This window comes from Phaseolus vulgaris, chromosome 1 (genome assembly GCF_000499845.2).
Source record: "Phaseolus vulgaris cultivar G19833 chromosome 1, P. vulgaris v2.0, whole genome shotgun sequence".
NCBI classification, from domain to species: domain Eukaryota; kingdom Viridiplantae; phylum Streptophyta; class Magnoliopsida; order Fabales; family Fabaceae; genus Phaseolus; species Phaseolus vulgaris.
Genome location: NC_023759.2, coordinates 6,612,472 through 6,632,039, shown reverse-complemented (window position 1 = coordinate 6,632,039; position 19,568 = coordinate 6,612,472). Strand labels below are relative to the sequence as shown.

At 35.0% G+C, this 19,568-nt stretch overlaps 2 protein-coding genes across 2 annotated transcripts; both read right to left on the bottom strand.

The window, feature by feature from the left end:
* Positions 1 to 6: 6 nt before the first annotated feature.
* On the bottom strand, positions 7 to 981 carry LOC137815420 (fasciclin-like arabinogalactan protein 3). Its single transcript, XM_068618558.1, has one exon. The coding sequence runs from the start codon at positions 889 to 891 to the stop codon at positions 43 to 45; it is 849 nt and encodes a 282-aa protein (XP_068474659.1). The 5' UTR covers positions 892 to 981; the 3' UTR covers positions 7 to 42.
* A 13,524-nt stretch (positions 982 to 14,505) lies between these two features.
* On the bottom strand, positions 14,506 to 16,669 carry LOC137813395 (uncharacterized). The gene is made up of 4 exons (XM_068615602.1): positions 16,301 to 16,669; positions 15,677 to 15,773; positions 15,107 to 15,166; positions 14,506 to 14,914 (listed from the first exon to the last, which is right to left on the bottom strand). Exons 1-4 carry the CDS (start codon positions 16,576 to 16,578, stop codon positions 14,828 to 14,830), a joined length of 522 nt encoding a protein of 173 aa, XP_068471703.1. The 5' UTR covers positions 16,579 to 16,669; the 3' UTR covers positions 14,506 to 14,827.
* Between the last annotated feature and the right edge of the window lie 2,899 nt (positions 16,670 to 19,568).

The following is a 19,568-nucleotide window of genomic DNA, read 5'->3' as shown; positions in this document are numbered from 1 at the left end:
GTATATAGTTATATATATATAATCTTTGTTTGATGAACCAGTTTAAGAAACGATGAAGAGGGAAGCTAAGGCCATCACTGCAACCAAACCCATCTTAACGGTTGAAGAGCTGCTAGAGTCACTTGCAGCATCACCGTCATCAGCTGCGGGACCTTCAGCAGCGGTTGCTGGGGCATCAGAACCACCCAAGGGGGACTCGGCAACGGTTTCACTAGGTGAAGGTGCAGCCGCAGCGTCGGAAGGAGCTGGTGCCTCAGAAGATTTTGCCGGAGAAGGAGCCTTTGCAGTCTTTGAAGGAGCTGGTGCCTTGGCAGTCTTTGAGGATGTGGGTGGAGAAGCTTTGGCTTGTTGTGGCGATTGTGCAGTTTGAGAATCAAGGCCTGGGGGAATGATGGGCTTGGTGACCTGAAGAATGGAGATGTTGTAGGGCTCGCTGGCGATGGGTTTGACGAGCTCGGAGTAGTCGGAGGAGCCGACGGAACTGAAGGCGATTTCGCCCTCGCCGATGAGTGAAACTTTGACGAAACCCTGTTCCTTGACGGCGTTGCCGGAGGACTGGAAGAGCGTGGTGAGTTGAGGGGTGCTGGCTTGAGCTTCCACGAGCTTCTTCTCGTCATAGTAGTCAAGGATGACGTGGGTGCTGATGATGGCCTTGATGAGTTCCGGGGACTTTCCGGCAATGGAAGAGATGGCGTCGTTACCCACGGCGAGGACGGTGATGGTGTTGCGGCTGTTTATTTGGTCTGCAAGCTTGGCTTCGGTGATGTACTTATTGAAGGAGGACAATTCTGGTTCTTTTTCTAGCATCTTTGTGATGTCGAAGCCATAAACGGCAGAAGAAAAAGCAAGCAAAAATGCTATGCATAGAAGAGAAGAGCTTTTGAAACTCATTTTTGGAGCCTTCTTTAAGCTTCTTCTCTTCTAAGATTGGATTTTACTCTCTTTTTTTTGTATTTTATATGCCTTTTGTGTACAAAACCAAGCTTGAAGAAAACTGCAGGGTTCAGGGAGTTTATATATGTGTGCAAAAGCCATTTTTGGTAAACTGTTAAACGTGATCCTCTCTCTCTTCAAACTATTTTGAGAAAGGTTTGAATGGTTAAGCACGTTTTGATGAAGTAATTACTATATATGTGGTTTGAATGGTTAAGCACGTTTGCTATATTTGAGTTTATTCCTGGTGCAAATATAGGTCTAATATAAGATTAGGGTTTTTTTTATATTGATAATAGTACTATAGCTTTTTCTCTACACGTTTAGTTCAAAAATAGAGTTTATCTATAACTATTTTATTTATGTTCTTAATTAATTACTCCTTCTAACTAAAAAGAAACTCGTAGCTTTCCTTATCATATATTAATTGACAACTCTTTTATTCTTGCACCTATATTGTCTTCCACAAAATCTTTACCCTTAATATAGAAAACTTTAAAAAGCTGCTATATTAATAATTTGGCTGCAGTTGCATGATATTATATATTGATAACCTGATGATATAAAAAGAGAGTATTTTTATCATTTTATATAAAAGTAGAAATTTTAAGTGAAGAAAAAGGTTTGTATAATGGAGAAGGTTCTCAATGTATATTTTTCTATTATGATAAGTTAATTTTTGAAATATTAGTTTTGGAAAATTGGGTTATACAAAAGGCAGTGATTATCATGGCTTATGACGAGACACAAATAATTGGGCGAAAAATAATTAGCCTGAATCAAACTCTTCTGTTGCAACTTTAGTTGACAAAAAAAAATAAACTTTAAATTAATTCGAAAATATATATTTTTATTTTTTTTATTAATACATGCGTCCTGAACAGACACATAATTATGTGAGGGTTAGATTGTCGCTTAAATGTTTAATTTTTAAATGATGCAATTAATTTAATTCTAAGTATTTAAATTAATTGAAATAAATATAATTTTTAATAATTTTATAATTAATTAACAAAAGTTTATAATAATAAAATTATTAAAAATTAAAATAAGAAGAGTTTAAAGAAGAAATGATGAAAAGACATAAAAAAATTGAATTAAAAAAAATAATAGGTAAAAAAAGAACTTAAAAATAAATAAAATGGGTGAGGAAAGTAAATTTGAGAAAAATTTATAATATGTTAAAAATTAAATAAACATGTTTTTTTAGCATAAAAATAAATAAGTATTTATAACTTTTAATATTTTATATAAAATATTATATATACAGACGTTAGAAAAGGTAATTTGATGGAACATTTAATGTGAACTATTAAATTAAAAGCTAAGTCATTGTTTGAAAACAAATATAGGAAATGGGGAGAGTGAAGATAAAATTATTTTTGTAATGTTCTTTAAGTAGGTATTTTTTGATTGAAGAATGATGATAAAGCATTGTCTAGTATGAGAAATTAATATATATTTTTTTTATCATGGATTAACATTTTATTAAAATTAAGACCGTATCGGTTGGAGTCGAACGAGCTACGTTACTCGGCATTGGTGACTGATTGACAAGATGAATTGGTTATATCAAATAGAAAATAAAGAGATATACGATAACTCAGGTAATATTCTATAAATCCGGTAACCATGCGATAAATCCGATAATATTGTTTTATTAAAGATACATATCAAATACGACCCATAAATGAAATAGTCTACTATTAACACTATAAATAAGCATTGCTACACAAAAGTAAGATACGATTTTATCATTATATCACTCACTACTTGTACAAAGCACTTAATCGTCGAAAATTTTTTTGCAGGTTAACTCCCAATCGAGTATTAGAGAGCGAATACAAGAAAACGAAGGAGGAGCGACTGAGCACAAAGAGTGAATACGAGAAGAAAGGCGAAGGAAGATCGACCAAGGGATCAAAGACAATTGTTACAGCCAATAACAAATACTATCTAAGCCCTATAACCCTATACAAGTCTAAAGACAATTAAGAAGAAAACACTCATTAAATTAAAAATAATACGAACCAAACTTTATTAAAGAGAGACTATCTCTCTTTAATAAGTTCTGGTTTGCTCTAAGTTAAGGTGAACCCATGTGTAAGTGAAGATGAACTAGTAGGAAAACTTAGAACATCCAAGAATCAGGAATAGGAAAATGTGTAAGTATAATCATAGGAATGTTGGAGGTAACTTTTTTAGCATTAAAGACTAGCATTGTAAGAAGGAAGGTTACATGGGGAAGTTATTTCCTAATAGATCGCTTGGGTTTGGTGATGTAGCTTCGGTAGAAGATGGTTATGAGTCATTAGAGGTTCTTATGGTGTCTAATGGTATTGACGATTTTGACTGGATGATGAACTTTGGATATTTATTTCACATGAATCGTAATCGTTTATGTTCAAGTTTACAAAACTTAAATGAAAATTATTGTTCTCCTTAGAGATAATAAGTATTTAAAACCTTAAAGTTTGAGTTGCACGATGGAATTGAGAAGTTGTTAGAGGAAGTTAGGTATGTCTCTAACTTGAAAAGGAATTTGATATCTCTTGTTGAGTTTGAGAAAAAAGGGTATGTATTCAAAGGTGAAAAATGGGTGTCAAACGTGATAATGGGATTCATGGTTGTGATGAAAGGTGTAAGGGAATATGGTTTGTGTGTCTTGGAAAGTGTAATATCTTGTTCAACGTCTATTGGTGAACAAATTGTCTTATCCAAGACACACTTACGACACAAAATAGGATAATGATACATTGACAATCCACATTTTTCATACAATCATATGACAACTCTCAATACTATTATTTTAATATTTTTTTATATCATTTAATTCCAAACATATCATTTATTATATATTTATTTTTAAACCCATCACACCAAGAGTTATACAACTTCATAAGTTGTCAAAGAGAGAATGACTTAGTTCAGTTGCAGAAGCAAGGCTAGTTTATAGTGACAAAATTGATAAATTTAAATTTTAAATATCATGTTTATGGCAAAGCTTGTAGGGTCAAATTCAGCATTGCAAAAAAAGAATGAATGGACTATAAAATATTTTCTTGCTAATCTCTAGAGACCATCAACTACTTTCTAACACTATGGTGTAAGCTACTTAATGATAATATTCAAAGAAGTTATGGTTCCACCACTAGAAGACTAAAGACGAACCATTTTGAAAAGTTCAAAAGTTGTAAACGTCAAGTGGAGAACCAAACTAGTAAGATGGTGAAAAGGTTCACAAAAGATAATAGTTTTGAACTATGTTCAAAGCAAAATGGTATAGCAAGGCACCTCTGGTTAAGACTCTCAACAGACTAGCCTAGCAGAAAGGTTTCATAAGACTATTAGAGAAAAAAACATGAGATATATGCTACTAAGGATGGAGTTCTACCTATTTGACATTACAAGAATTATTACATACGGATATAAATTCATAGATAAATTCAATATTATATATGAATATTTACTTAACGATTATGTTCGGTATGTAAATGCATAATACGTACAATTTTTTTTTTATGTAAGGACATACCTTCACACTTTGCTTGATTAAAATCAATTTTCGGTGCATCATTCGTCTCCTTTGCAATCTCTTTTCTTTCTTCCTTCTCAAAACTCTTTATCAATGGTTTCTCCTTCCCAATCAAAAATATCCAATTGTTCTACTGTCAATGAATCTAGTAAAGAATAGGATTTCTCTCATGCATATCACTTGCTTTTATTTTTTATTCATACTTAAAATTTGTAATATTCAAAGAAAATAAGAATTTTTGTAAGATTTTGTTAATTTGTATAATTCTTTTATTTTCTTAGTTTTACATTAATCTGTTAAAATGTAAAATAATCAAATAATTTTAATGATATAATGGATTAAATCACAAATTTAATCCACTTGATTATCCTTTTTGTTATGTTTTTTTAGTAAATAATCAATTATGCTATGGATAATCAATTATTCCAAAGAGGAGTTTATTCTGGTACCAAAACTTTTGTTCAGTAAAATAGATAACACTATTCATAATTGATTATTTCATAATTGTGTGTATATATGTTATCTTTTCTGACATGTTTTATTCTCTATGATTCTTTTCATGATTTCATTTGGTATGTTTTATTCTATATGATTATTTTCATGATTTTATTTTGATAATATCCCAAGGGGGAAAATGTATACATGTATGCCTGAAGATGTGTTTTTGTATTTATGTACTCCTATACTTGGCCCTTGGTTTCTTTGTTTGTTTCTTGTATTTTTATGCAAGTGGAACTTGAGCAATGGAAGTGTCATATCAAGGAAGAGTTTCTTTGCTATGATTTTTCATGCTTTGTACTTGTGTTTGCAGACTCACTTCAATGAAAACAATCACATTCAGTATGGGTCATCTTCTCCAACAATCCAAGTTTGGATACATGCATCAAATGTAGGTCATCATCAGAAGGGAAATTTTTGGACTTGAAGAACAAAGTCAAGTCATGCTTTTTGGAAGAGTTTAGAAAAATTGATTTTGATGTTAGAAGAAAATGATTCTAAAAATGTAATTGTTTGTCATAACTTTTATTGTAAGTGTTTGAGTCTCGCAAACAAGGTAAATCAGAATTGCTTCAATTTAGTATTATAAAATTTGTTTTGAAAAGTTAAAATGTTATGAAAAAAGGTTTTAATTTAAAGTTAATTGATTAAGATTTTATATGATCGATTAATTACTTCTTGAAGTGTTTCCAAAATAGAATAACTGATTATCAATTTTGATAATAAATTAAAACAAAGAAAAAAAATTGTATATTTAACGTGTCTCCAATAATAATTGATTAATAATACATTCTTAAGTATTTTCTAGGAATGATGAAGAATGAAATAACCGATTTATTAGTAACATAATCGATTAAAATAAAGAATATTGTTCACATAAATTCACTTTATTATGAGAATAATCAATTAACAACTTAAGATAATCAATTAAATGTATATGAATCAGTTTTTAAACAACTTTTCGAAAACCTCATAAATTGAACATTTGACTCAATCTGAGATAACTTTTATTAAACATTACAAAGCACAATCTAAAACATATAGAGTGATAAAACTGAATTGTTTTCACATTGTCCCAAGATTACATCCAAGAACTTTTCAATAAATCTTTCAACTCTCTTGGTTTTCTCAAAGATTTCAAAATACTATGTATTAGTGCTAAAGCTTCACTTGTGGTTACTTTTGTTGTATACTTTATAACTTTTTTGTCGTTATTGAGTAGTTGAGTTAATCTCATGTTGTTTCCTGGTAACTTTTTCAAGGGTTGAAATATTGTCTTCAAGGTTTTCAAGAGTTATTTGTTGTATTTCTCTTGATGTGATCCAATGATAGAACATATCCTCCTTAAGTGTCTTTGTTTATTTTCTATCTTGTATATTGATTCATATGGGTTGAGTGTTAGTAATTGACATATAAAGATAATAGATTTCAGTTGCTCAAAGGTTGAATAGCTAAGTTTAGATATTGGATCTTGTGATCTAGTATAAATCTTTTTTTAAATTTCTCATCCCTTCTCAATCTTTAATATTGTTTTTTAGTAAGTGTTTAGTCTTTATCAATCTTGATTCCTCAATTAATTATATTTAGTTTTTTTTTAAATAGACTATTTTCAAAAGAGTTTAAAAAGGGTTAATCGTTTCAAAACAGTTTTGAAAACCAATTCACCACTCCTTCATTCCTTCATGATTTAGTTTATAGTCAATTTCTTTTCTTATAAAAACATTTTAAAAATAGTCCAAAACTCTTTAAAAAGTCCCCTATAATTCCCAAACAATGCAAAGCGACCCAAATTGTAGTTCAATAAGTTCACTCTTAATCGGGAATAAACCCAACTAACATATGAATTACCACTATTGGAAAACTATAGGGATTTTCTCAAATATTTAAAATTTAAACTATAGGGACTAAATTGAATTTTGAGTGAAAACTATAAGTAGCAAATCATTGATTTAAAAAAAATATGTGGACAGTATTTTAGTACTTAATTAGCTTGAATTTCGCTGACACTGCTTTCCATAGGTATCCTAAAAGGGACTTATGTTCTATTTCATGCACTATGATAGTCAATATATTTATGTGAGATGGGTTGAAACTCGAAAGATTCTAGCAATTGATAACCTTCAAAAGGAAGACCATTAATAGGATATATCAACTCAGACTTTCACAGTAGTAGAAGAAACACATTCAACCATAGAGAGTATTAAACTAGTGTTTTCAAGTTGATGACCTCAATGCAGAACTTCCAAAAACCCACCATTATTGACAAACCCTTAGTGCACGTGCTTCGCGAGACACTGGCCCACATCGTTAGTGGGATCCCGCTTACGTGACACCAACATTATCTGTGGTAAACAACGTCCAAGGATTGGTCGGTACATAAGCCCCCAGTCTCGAACCGTAACTCATTCAACAATGGGCTAAATGAAGCAAAAAAACCACAAAGTTAAGGATAACAAAGAGGGGACCTGCAGCCCCCATTGTAGGCTCTTCACCATAGGGGCCTCGAGCAACCTCAAAGTAATTGAGAAAAACCCAAAGCAAGAAAAGCTAGCTTCTTGTGTGACTTGGTAACATTAGCTCATACAAAATATGGCACATGTTGCCAAACACAATCAACCGTGGTTCAATTTTATTCACATAAACAAAATATCACAGAATAAACAATTGAAGGTTTTGTATAATTGAAATGAATGGGTTTTCATTTTTGAAAGTTTGAAGCATGGGGTTTCATGCATTTGTCATTGAAGGGAATAGTAAACAAAATGAAAAAAAAAAAAAGGAAGAGAAAATATTTGCAATTTTTTTTCTATTTTTATGTCAAAATATTTATTTTGAAAACAAAATATAAAGTTAATACATTTTCAATTAAAAATGTTTACTCATATTGTTTATAAATAAATTTAAAAACTAAAAGGAAGAAAAGGCCTTAAATATTTCTACGTAAGTGGTAATGCCAATGTGAAGAATAAAATCAAAGTCAAATGACTAATTTAATTCTAAATTGATAAAAAAATTAATATTTAAGTGAACGAAAGATTTAATTTAATCTTTAAATGTGTAGAAAAAAACAACATTAAATCTTAAAATTTATAACTTCATGTCAAATTCATTTTTACAAAAAATACAATTTAATGTAAAATTTGTCTTTATACAATACCACCACAACAAAATTTAACAAGACATAATAATCACACTTTTTTACCTAATGAATAAGAATTTTCCTTTTTCTAACTAAATTAACACCAATTTCTGAAGGAATAAAAGGATCATTTATCCTATAAGATGTAGAGTAATCTCACACCCTTCTCTCTCCCTTTGAAACCAGCACAGTGATTGCAGAAATGATAGCAATTTTTGGTTGCAACGGCCTATTGGATGAATTACTGCTATTTCTTATCCCAATGATGTGCCACTGAATCTGTTTCAGTAGATTTTTGGAGTGGACCATCATTAGTTGGAGAAGAGGAGATATCACACCAAAAATTCTAGAAAAAAAGTCTTCAGTCAACTCATGAAAAGGCAACAATAATTGAACCATCATAAGGGACAAATTACAAATAATACATGAATCATACTATATTTTTCACATGGCGTTGGCCTCCAATCTCAACATTGTTGGTATATATGAATTAAGGTTCATATGATATTAACTAATTAAGTATATGAAAATAAACACCTCCATTCATAAAATTTGTAAGAAATTCTTTCGGCAAGCCTCATTAATTAATTAGGAGTTGACATTAATCACATTTTAAATATATTTTTCTCTCTTAATCCATCGAGATATTTTTTAAGGATAAAATTGTGATAGAACTCTAAACTCCAAAACGAACAATACCTCAGATGCGGTGATTGAACCTAGATATGTTATTTCAACAAACATGAAGTCAGAACATTGACACCAACTGTGAAAATCAAAACAAGGTTCTAAAGACGAACTCTCGCTCCCTTAGCCCTCGACCGAGGCTTATTCCAATAAGCTAAATAGTCTCACGTCCCTTAAGAGTTGAGCTCAATAACATTTTAAATACATCTTCCTCTCTTAACCCATCGAGTCGTCTTTTTAAGGGTAAAACTATGATGGAGCTTCGAACTCTAAAGCGATGATTAACTCAAACGATGTTATCTCAACGAACTTGAAGTCGAAAAAAATATTTATTAATTCATAGACAAAGACAAATTATAGTAATTTGTTTCAATCCAAAACATAAACAAAAGTCGAATAATCTATAAGATATTTATAATACAAATGAAACCCACACTCAAGGAAAAGGGGAAACATTGCGACTACCCTTCGATCTCTCAAGTCTATACTAGCACCTCCTCCTCCGCGACAACTTCCAATTCAGGTGGACTCGTCACCAACTGATGATGTCAAACGCCCGAGCGACTCTGGCCTCCTGCTGAAGGTTGAGGTGCCAAAGTCACCCAAGACCATGCTTGAGGCTGACTTGCGCTTCTCAAGAGGAATAAAGGTCAGCATCGACTCTTTGGCGCGGACGATGGTGAAGGCTATTCTGGAGGAGGGGCTGCTCAACAGCGACATATAGTTGTTTTGTCAAGGCCTCGTCTTTACCCGCCTAGGTGCCGATGCCCAGGCTCGATGCGTCGAGGAGGTCTCGCGGCTCAAACAGGAGTTGGCAGAGGCCTCATACAACCTGAAACCGGCTAATGAGGCCAACTTTTCTTATGGAAACAGGCTGACTCGGTCAGAGGTCGTTGTTGCTGCCGAGGGGGTTGAGGGTGAAGATCTTTATGTTTTTAGGCTTATTTTTTGTAACCTCGGCCGGGTTAAGGCTACATTCAGACCGAACCGAGTCTTTAAGGTTTCGGTAGGGTATGCCAATTGAGGCTTCGTTCTTGACCACACCTAGGTTTTCAGGTTTCGACAGGATATGTTGGTTAAGGCTACATCCAGATCGAACCGAATCTTTAAGGTGTCGGTAGGGTATGTCGAGTACGACTTCGTCCTTGACCGTACCTAAGTTTTCAGGTTTCGGCAGGGTATGCCGGTTAAGGCTACATCCAGACTTTTGGGATGCTTGAACTTAGATTACCAATAGTTGGAGGGAATCGCCTCAATAAAACATTCTCAATCGAAAACCCTCATTAGGGAAAAACAATCGAGTGAGGAAAGAGTGTATAAATTTCATTAATTAACTGTAATAAAATTTGAGTTGCATAACATTCCACGTCCTCGGTACAATTATGCTCGACAACCATTTTAGGTGATATGTCCCCCAGCTACAACTTCTCGAATCCGAAAGGGCTCTTCCCAATTGGACGCGAACTTTCTTTCATTCTTCCTTGCGTCGGTCCTCATTCTCCAGACGAGATCTCCTTTATGAAAACTCCTCAGTCGGACCTTCGTGTTGTAGCGTCTCGCTGTCCAAAACTTGCATGCTACCTCTCGAAACTTGCTCTTGTCGCGGAGCCCATTGACCAAATCTAGGTTGACCGCGAGACTTTCTTCATTTAGAGTCAGATTGAACATCTTCCTTCGAACGATAGGCTAGTCTACTTCAACCAGAATTATAACTTCGGTGTCGTACATCAGGTTGTACGGCATCTCTTGAATGGACGATTGGGGGGTGCAGCGGTACACCCACAGGACCTCCAACAGTTTTTCGGTCCATCAACCCTATACTTTGTCGAGTTGCTTTTTTAGATCGTTCAGGATGACCTTGTTAGCATCCTTAGCTTGCCCTTTGGTCTGGGGATGCTCGACTGAAGTTGTAATGGACTTGATGTCGAGGTCATCATAGAAAGATTAGAGTCCTCAGTCAGTGAACTGTCGATCGTTGTCAATTATTATCGTGTGTGGCACTCTAAACTGACAATAGTATTTCGCCATACGAAGTTTTTCACGTTTTTGGCGGACGCGAGCAGCTCAACCTCGATCCATTTGGTTATGTATTTGACTCCGACTATGAGAAATTTTGCCTGTCCCTTTCCTGGGGCAAAGGGACCGATGATGTCCATTTCCCAGATGGCGAACGGCCACGAAAATGACATGTTGTGTAACACTTCTGACTTCAGGTGGTGCATGGGACCGAACTCCTGGCACTTGGCACATTTCTTCACATATTTTGCACAGTTTCCCTGGAGGGTCGGCCAGTAATAACCAACCTTGAAGACTTTGGTAGCCATCGTTCGAACGCCCAAATGATTGCCACATACTCTTTCATGGATTTCCTTGAGAACATACTTGGCTTGGTCCTTAGTGACACACTTCAGCAACGACGTCGAGTAGCCCTGAACATACTTGGCTTGGTCCTTAGTGACACACTTCAGCAACGACGTCGAGTAGCCCTTTCTATACAAGTCTTGATTGATCATGGTGTACCTTGAACATTGTTGTTTCATGGTTTTCTCCTCCTCTGGTTTACACGTACCGTGTTCAAGGTATTGAACGATCGGGGTCATCCAAGTCTCGATCTCGGCTTTGGTGATCGCAAGGTATTCGGCCTCTGCCTCACTAGGTTGTCTCAGTCGGATCTGCATGACCAATTTATGGTGGCTCTTTTTCTTTGTTGTTGATTGTCGGACAGTGCATCAGCATGCTTGTTTTCCTGTTGACGGATTTGCTCTAACGTCGCCCTCTGAAATCGAGCCATGTTGTTGCAAACCGTATGATAACATCTTTGGAGAATAGGTTCTTTAACTTCAAATTCACTTTTGACCGTGTCGACATAAGTATTGTGTTCTTCATAAGAAAAGGGCACTCGGCACAGCACCTCCCTGGCCTCCAACCTCAGTTGTAAGGGGATCAAGATCCACCATGACGACCATATGCTCCATCGGTTAGGCTAGTCTTTTCTGTGAGGAGATTTTTGTCCTTAAGAGGTTTTGCGCTTAGAGGACCGTTCTTTGCGTAACGGCTCCACCCTAAGGCTCTTGGCATAGTATTCTCAGGCAACCTTCTGATCTACATGCATCGTGAGAATGTCCCCTGACGTTGATAAGAACTTCAAGTGGGGTGTGGAGACGATTGCCATCAGTCCGAGGAAAATGTTATACAAGGTGTTAGCGTTAATCACCAAGTATCTGATGATAGTCTTATTGTTCTTCCCATCATCGAAGGTGGTATAAAACTCGATGTAGTCTTTAATCTTCTCACCCACAAAGTCGACAACGTGGTCGTCGTACGGTACCATCTTTGCCTCAGGTTATCGATATCAACCGATATTACCATCGGATCGTCTTGCCGATAATCGATACCTTTAAAATCATCGTCGATGAAAGTGATGGGTGACATTCTCGATCGAAATGACACCGCATTCACCTGATGTACAACTCTGAGGTGCTTCTTTCGGGTGTTGTTGGAGTTTCCATCGCCAGTGAATCCACCAACGATGGTGTTGATGACTTCCCGCCCACCTCTTCTTTCGTTCTCCCGCGAAGGGGCCTCCCCTTGGTCGATCCTCTGGTCGGTGGTTGTCTCTGGCCCTTTGAGGAGAGTAGTTTCTCCGCTTTGTGGGCTCATCCTGCCTGGGGTGCCCTTTCGTGCCTCGAGCACCATGAACGAAGCGATGCAGGTGTTCAGCTTGGATATGTTCCTCAATTTTATCCTTGGGGGCTTGGTACAGACATCGCTTCCTACGGTCGACATTCTTGGGGCTTGATGCCTTCCTAAGCGAAGGGATCAACTCGAAGCTAAGAATCTCATCCAGGATCCTCCCCCTCTCGACCATCAAGGGGTATATCTTGAGAATCAGTTGCCAAGTTGTCCCTTCTCCTATCTCTCTGATTAGTCGACTGGCCCTGTCGCTCCTTCTCCTCCTTCCCCTTCTTCCCACTAGCCTCCGCTCGGGCCTGGTTGCGAAACTTCCTCAGCTCTTCCAACTGCATGTAATTGGCACCCTCTTCTTGAGCTCATCCAAGCTTCCGGTTGGCTGCATGCAGAGGCTTTCAGCAAACGGTCTTGGACGTAAGGCTGTCAACATATAGTGCATGGCTACGTCCGGGTCGAGGTTCTCAAAGACTCCCCATTCTCCTGGCATATAGCGACCAGGGCAATTCAGGTCAGATGGTGTAGGCAACTTGTGGTGAACTGCGTCTCAAACTTCGACATCAACATCACAAAGTTGTCGACGGAGTTGGGAGGGAACTTTGTGAACCAGCTGAGAACTCTTCCCTTCAACGATGTGGGAAACACTTAGCACATGACCGCATCATCAACAATGTACAATTTTATATGCGTGGTGTATGCATCCATGTGCTCATCTGGATTGGTCGTGTCATCATAGTGATCCCCGTTGAAGCTTTTCCACTTGTCCGACAGTGAGACTCCGATGATGGAGTCGGTAAACGGGTGTGCCGCATAGAATCCACTATACCAATCGTGCGGACCAACTTGTTAGTACAAGACTCGTCATCCATGTCCTGAGTGGAGGCCTTGTCCTTAGTCTCCTCAATCGTTCTTGGGTTGGGAAGGGAGATTACCTACTTACCGATTAGATTAGTCGGCACAATGGACGCCTCGATTAGCTTTCTCTTCATGTCTTCATTCTCCCTGCGAAGAGCTTGAATCTCTTGCTCATTCTTTCTACTTACTTCTTCGTTCCTTTTTCTCAGCTCAGTCATCTCTCTCTGCAGAGACAACAACAACGTGGTCTGGTCAGCTTAAGACATCCTTTCACTTGTCATGTTTCGGGTTGATACCATCTACTAACGTCTGAAACTCTATATCTCTCGACCCCACGGTGGACACTAATTGTTCTCGAGTGAGGGTTGGGGCCTGGAGAACTATTAAGAAGATTCGCCTTCTTCCTCTCTGTCGGTTGTATTGATCTTCAACTTCCTCCTTAGCCTTAGCTCTCGATCTTCTAATGATTCCCGAATGGGGGTACTTGCAGAAGGCACTCCAACACTCAAATCAACAAAAAAATTCAGCACTCGATTGTCAGAGTACTGTAGATAATGATGTTCCTGGTTCCTAGATCTTGTGCCTATTTATATTACCTTAGTAGACATTCTTTATTGGGCTGAATTAGGATGTTGGACCGCAATTTAGGTCGCATTACCTAACTTCTAATCATGAATTAACTTCGCTAACCTTACTTAAGTGTAGTTGGACTTATGTTATTGATCAACCCAATGAGCATGACCTCAGGTCGATCGATTCAGTGATGGGATCGAGACACGACATTGATCGTTCAGCCCATACCAATACAATTATTATTTCAAAATTATATAATAATAAATTTTGATATATATTATGCATATTATTTGTTATTATTTTAAATCCTTTTTTTTAAAAATAAATTTATATAATAGATAAAAAAATTGAGAAATTTATAAAATATTATATATATTATTACTCTATCAAAATTAAAAATCCATTAGTTAAATATTAGAACTCTAAAGCGAAATATAGATCTTACTCTAAAATGTTAATATTTAATTTCAATGTTTTAAAACTAAATCTAAACAGCTATTCGGCCTAATTTAAATTTATATTAAAAGAAATGTTTTGAATGTGTAAGTCACAAACATATATATATATATATATAAACAAACCACCCAAAGAAGAAGACTTTTGGCATAACCTTCCAACATTTCTATGGATTTTGAGATTACAATCAACAGCAAAATATGAGAAAAACATAATATCAAACACAGATGAAACCTGAATCTTGTCCAAAAACAAAACCAAACCTATTCGTACTCAATCGAGACAGCTAACAACATATCCAAAAAGACTGTCTCTCCTCAAATTGTGTCAACCTCAAACTAACAGCCACATACAACTAGTTGACAAATTATGGACAGGTTTCCATTGTAGGAATTCTAACATTAGAACAATTTATCTAGCTTCACTTCAAGTCAAGCCAAAACATAGAACATACAAAAGCTTAACTAAGCATTTGATATCTCATCAATGATATCCGAAATCACCTGCTCCATGTCTAGATCCCTCATTGCTTTAAATGGTCGCTTCATGTCCTGAAACAAAATGTAGTTTGTAAACCACTGTGCATGCTTCAGATGACAACAAAATTGGACTTCTGTTTTCCTTTTCCAAATCATTTTCACCACAAGAAATACATCTTTAGCTAAACAGTTTTATCACAATAACTTCAATTCAACTCAGATAACTAACAATTTAGCACATGATCTCCAAATATAGCTCATTACCAAGAGACTGATGAACTTCTTGCCCCCTTCTTCCCGTATTTCAAAGCAACCTCTTCTTGGCTTTTCATTGAATAAAAAAAGAGAGAAGTTGAAATTAGATCAAATAAAATATCATATGAAACTCAACAATCATGTGTTCGGAACTCAGAAGTCTGACCCTGAACTGTATCTACACACAAAACAATAGTGCATTCTCTGAACAGTATAATATATACATAGATACATAGAACAATAGCCCGTTTTGCTTAAAAATGAGGTTTTCAAAATCAGTTCATGACCACAATTTTGTTCACAAAATCACAGTCAATGGGGTTTTCACGATCTTAATTGCAGCTGCAGCAGGTGTCTACAATTTTTCCCAACATCAAGGATCAGAACAAAAAGAGGCAGCACATTTTAAAAACCTTGCTTAAAACAAAAATTACACTTGGTAAGTGGATAGAAAGAGAGACTATTGAACAAAACACCACACATTTTGAACTAAAAGTTTTAAAAAACAGATCAATGACTTAAGAGACTTCCAAAACTTGATAAAACACAAGCATTACCAACAACCATCATTCTATATACCTTTTCAGGGTTTAGTATCACATTGACTCCACAATCCGCTTTCTCTAGACGTTCTCTCACCAGATTGGCCCTCGTCTTGAACTGGTTACATTGCTTACTAAGGAAAACAGATAACAACAAACAACAATTAAACAGAAAGTGTCGATAACAACATCACCAACACACACAAGAAGGCAAGATCCTTGTCCTCAGCAAAATGAACCAAGTAACAACACAAACAAAATCAAATACCCATTAACCACCCAAAAGTTTTCACCAATAAATACATAAAATGAAATCGAAGAAAATATGCAACAAACTACACATCCTCACAACATTTTCAGCCCAAATAATACTATCATAACATCAACACAACGAAGTTATATATCCATAACTTCAACTAATGGAAACAAACAACTAACTTTAACTTCCCTCTTATGTCTTTCATTTCACCCCAAAAAGCTACTAGTTAAGTTATTACTTTGTAAAACTTATTTAGATTTTTTTTTTTCAAACAAACAAAATTTTGATTCAAGTTATTTTAAATAACAAAAATAAGTAAGAGCACACACAGCCACAAGCTACAAAAGAATCATTTCTATTTTACCCTTCAACCAAAGGCATAAGAGGGAGAAAGGGACGAACCAGTGCTCAACTACAATAGTCTTGCTGGAAGCCCCTTCTTCTTCTCTTTCTATTTCTTCCTCTTTTTCTGCTTTAACCGGAGTACTTTTTTCTTTCACGGTCTTCTTCTGCCTACCGCCACTGCTAGCCTTTGCCTTCTTGGCCGTCTTTGCCTTCTTCTCTTCCGGCGGAGGGTCGGAGATGGCAGAGGCGGAGCGCTTGGCTGCCGCACGAGTGAGCCTCACCGGAGCCGCCGCAGCCGGCGGCGCTGGGGCTGGCTTTTGTTTGGCTGGCGGCATTGTGGAGTTGAGAGAGAGAGAGAGAGAAGAGAAAGAAGAAAGAAAAAGAAAGGGTTAGTTTTCCTAAGATAAGTGAAGAAGTAGTTATCTGTCTTTGAAGCCCAATTTATAGGAGCCTTAGCTACCACAATCTTCCCTCATACACTTCTCAAAAAGGTATTCTTACAAACTACTATCATTTCTTTTTATCAAAAAACACCACTTCATTTAACAAGATTGTGTTTATAATTATAATTTTTATTTTGTTTCAAAAATAAACTGAAGCAATTGAAAATATTACTCAATTAATAATAATAATGAATTTATAAGAAGAAACATGATTTCAAGTTGTATTATAGTGTTATTATAATAGTATTAATAAATTATTATAGAAAATAATAATAATAGCTATGATTAATATTTATAATTATGTCTATTATTATTAATGTTAGAATTATTATTACCATAAAATTGAATCCTATCATGAAATAGAACTTAAATGATATTTTTATATTTTACTTAATTTCATCATAATAATAAATAATTAAAAATTTATTTTTATATATGCTTACTTTAGAAAAATGTTTCTAATTATTTTAACTTTTAGAAGTAATTTTTTTTTTCATAATATTAACATTGTTTACTTCTTTTGTTTTAGTTAGACAAGTTATATGTTAGTAACATGATGATGGTTAGTAGTACTTTATTATTTATTATTGACGGTTAGATTCAATTTAAAACAAATTTTCTATTTGATTTTGATTATGTACTAAAGAAAGTGAATGTGAAACATAATTTTATGTGTATAAGATTATGACAAACTCAAATAATTCAGTCTAATTCAACAAATGCAAATTGTTTTGGTTGAATAAATGTAAGTGTTGTTTAAAATGTGTTTTGTTGATAGACACAAGTGTTGTCTATATGCATAATTTTGAAAAAAAAAATTCTTGAACAAACACAATCAAGTATATTTAGTCAAATAATTTTTTTTCTTGAGCAAACAATAAGTGTACTTCATTTAACAAATGCAAGCCTTAAAACATTTCATAATGCATGTCGAACTTTTATAAACATTTATCTTATACTTGCAGGGATTATACACTTCTTCATTCTTTCAAGAAGATCTCACAACATTTTGTCATCATCAAGATCTTGTGACGAATGTCTTGAAAGCTTATTTCTTGCAAATAAATTGAGTCTTCTTTCTTCTAAGCCTTGTAAATATTTGTACAGCCTTGTATTCTCAGCCAAGTAGCTTAGGAATTCATGTACAAATGTTGTATTCAAAGTAGAATAAAACCCTAACCTTAAGTAGAACCTTGTGTGTTAACCTAGGGTAAAAAGGAAATTTGGACTGCAAGGTGGGATTTGTGGTAGCTTGGACGACAATGTATGTTTCTAACCCTAGCTTCCCATTCAAGCTGCTAAGGTTTGAGAAACTTGCCATGCAAGTTTCCTAGACTATAAATAAGGCTGACCTCTATAGTATTTGCACATTTAAATTTTGAGTAATAAATCTTTGTTGAATTTCAAAGTCACTTACTCTCTAAGTTTGTCTTTTAAGATAGCTCTTCCAAAGTAAAGCTACCTTAGGCATTGAGTAGGAGTTGGCCAAATGATGGACGACCATCTAAGCCACCATACATAAGAATAAAAGACAAATGAATTGTGTGCATAGATACTAGAATAAAATTGTATAGGAACTATATTTCTGGTTTCTTTTCAAGAGTACTTTATAGATGAAATAAAGACACTTTAGAAACCCTTCCAAAATACTAGCGGATAAACTTGCAATTATGGTAGCTAGAATCATTTCTCCTAATCAATATGGGTTTGTGCATGGTAGACAGATTCAAGACTGTATTGGTATTGCTTCTAAAGTTATTAACATGCTTTCTGAAAAGGTTATGGGAGGTAATGTGGCTTACAAAGTTGATATTCATAAAGCATTTGACACTCTAAGTTGGAAGTTCATATTGTTAATTTTGACATGCTTTGGTTTTCATCCCACATTTGTTGGTTGGATTAGTACAATCATTCATTCATCTATGCTTTCTATCAAGATAAATGGTAGTTTGGTGGGGTTTTTTCTTGTAGTAGAGGCGTCAGACAAGGTGATCCATTATCTCCTTTACTTTTTTGTCTTGCAAAGGAAGTTCTAAGTAAAGGTATCTTTAAGCTTGTGAATGATAAGAAAATTCCACATATGGCTAGTCCGCAAGGTTATCTCACTCTCTCTCATATATTTATATATTGATGACATATTTGTTTTCTATAGGGCGGATAATAAGTCTCTTACAAATTTGAGTATTTTTCTTAAAACATATGGTGATTTTTCGGGTCAATATGTTAATAATTCTAAGAGTATTTTTTTCACCATGGATAATTCTGCAAGATTTGTTACCAAAATTCAACGTCTTCTTTCTTGAAGTCATAGTTGTTTACATTTTAATTACTTAGGGGTGTCTATCTTTGTTGGTGCTCCAAAGTGTCGATTTCTTCAACCTTTACTAAATGAAGTCAAATTGAAGCTAGCATTTTGGAAAGGTAAACCTCTTAGCATGATGGGTCAAATTCAGTTGGTTAATATGGTGATTACTGGCTTTCTATCTTATATCTTTCATATGTATAAATGGCCTATTTCAATTCTTAAGCAAGTTGAGTAGTGGTGTAGAAATTTTATTTGGATTGGTAATATTTTGAAAAAAGTCATAGCTACAGTTAATTGGGCTACAATTTGTTGTCCTCTTGAGAATGGAGGTTTGAAGATTATTAACCTTCATCGTGAAAATAACATGTATCTTCTTAAGCTTGCTTGGAATTTTGCTTATAGCAACAAGCCTTGGTCTTTTCTCCTGAAATCTAGAGTTCTTAAATCAAAATACAAGCTTAGAATGGTTTATAGATCCTCATCTATTTGGCCTGAAATTAAGCACTTTTATGACACTATACTTGAACATACTTATTGGACTGTTGGTAGAGGTAATTTTATTTGTTTATGGAATAAT

What these genes read in the sequence shown, in the direction of transcription:
- LOC137815420 (XM_068618558.1), bottom strand. Translation starts at nt 891, where the DNA reads ATGAGTTTCAAAAGCTCTTCTCTTCTATGCATAGCATTTTTGCTTGCT.
- LOC137813395 (XM_068615602.1), bottom strand. Translation starts at nt 16,578, where the DNA reads ATGCCGCCAGCCAAACAAAAGCCAGCCCCAGCGCCGCCGGCTGCGGCG. An exon ending in ACTATTGTAGTTGAGCACTG is followed by an intron (nt 15,774 to 16,300) that starts GTTCGTCCCTTT and finishes TGTTTTCCTTAG; the next exon opens with TAAGCAATGTAACCAGTTCA. An exon ending in TGATACTAAACCCTGAAAAG is followed by an intron (nt 15,167 to 15,676) that starts GTATATAGAATG and finishes TTCAATGAAAAG; the next exon opens with CCAAGAAGAGGTTGCTTTGA.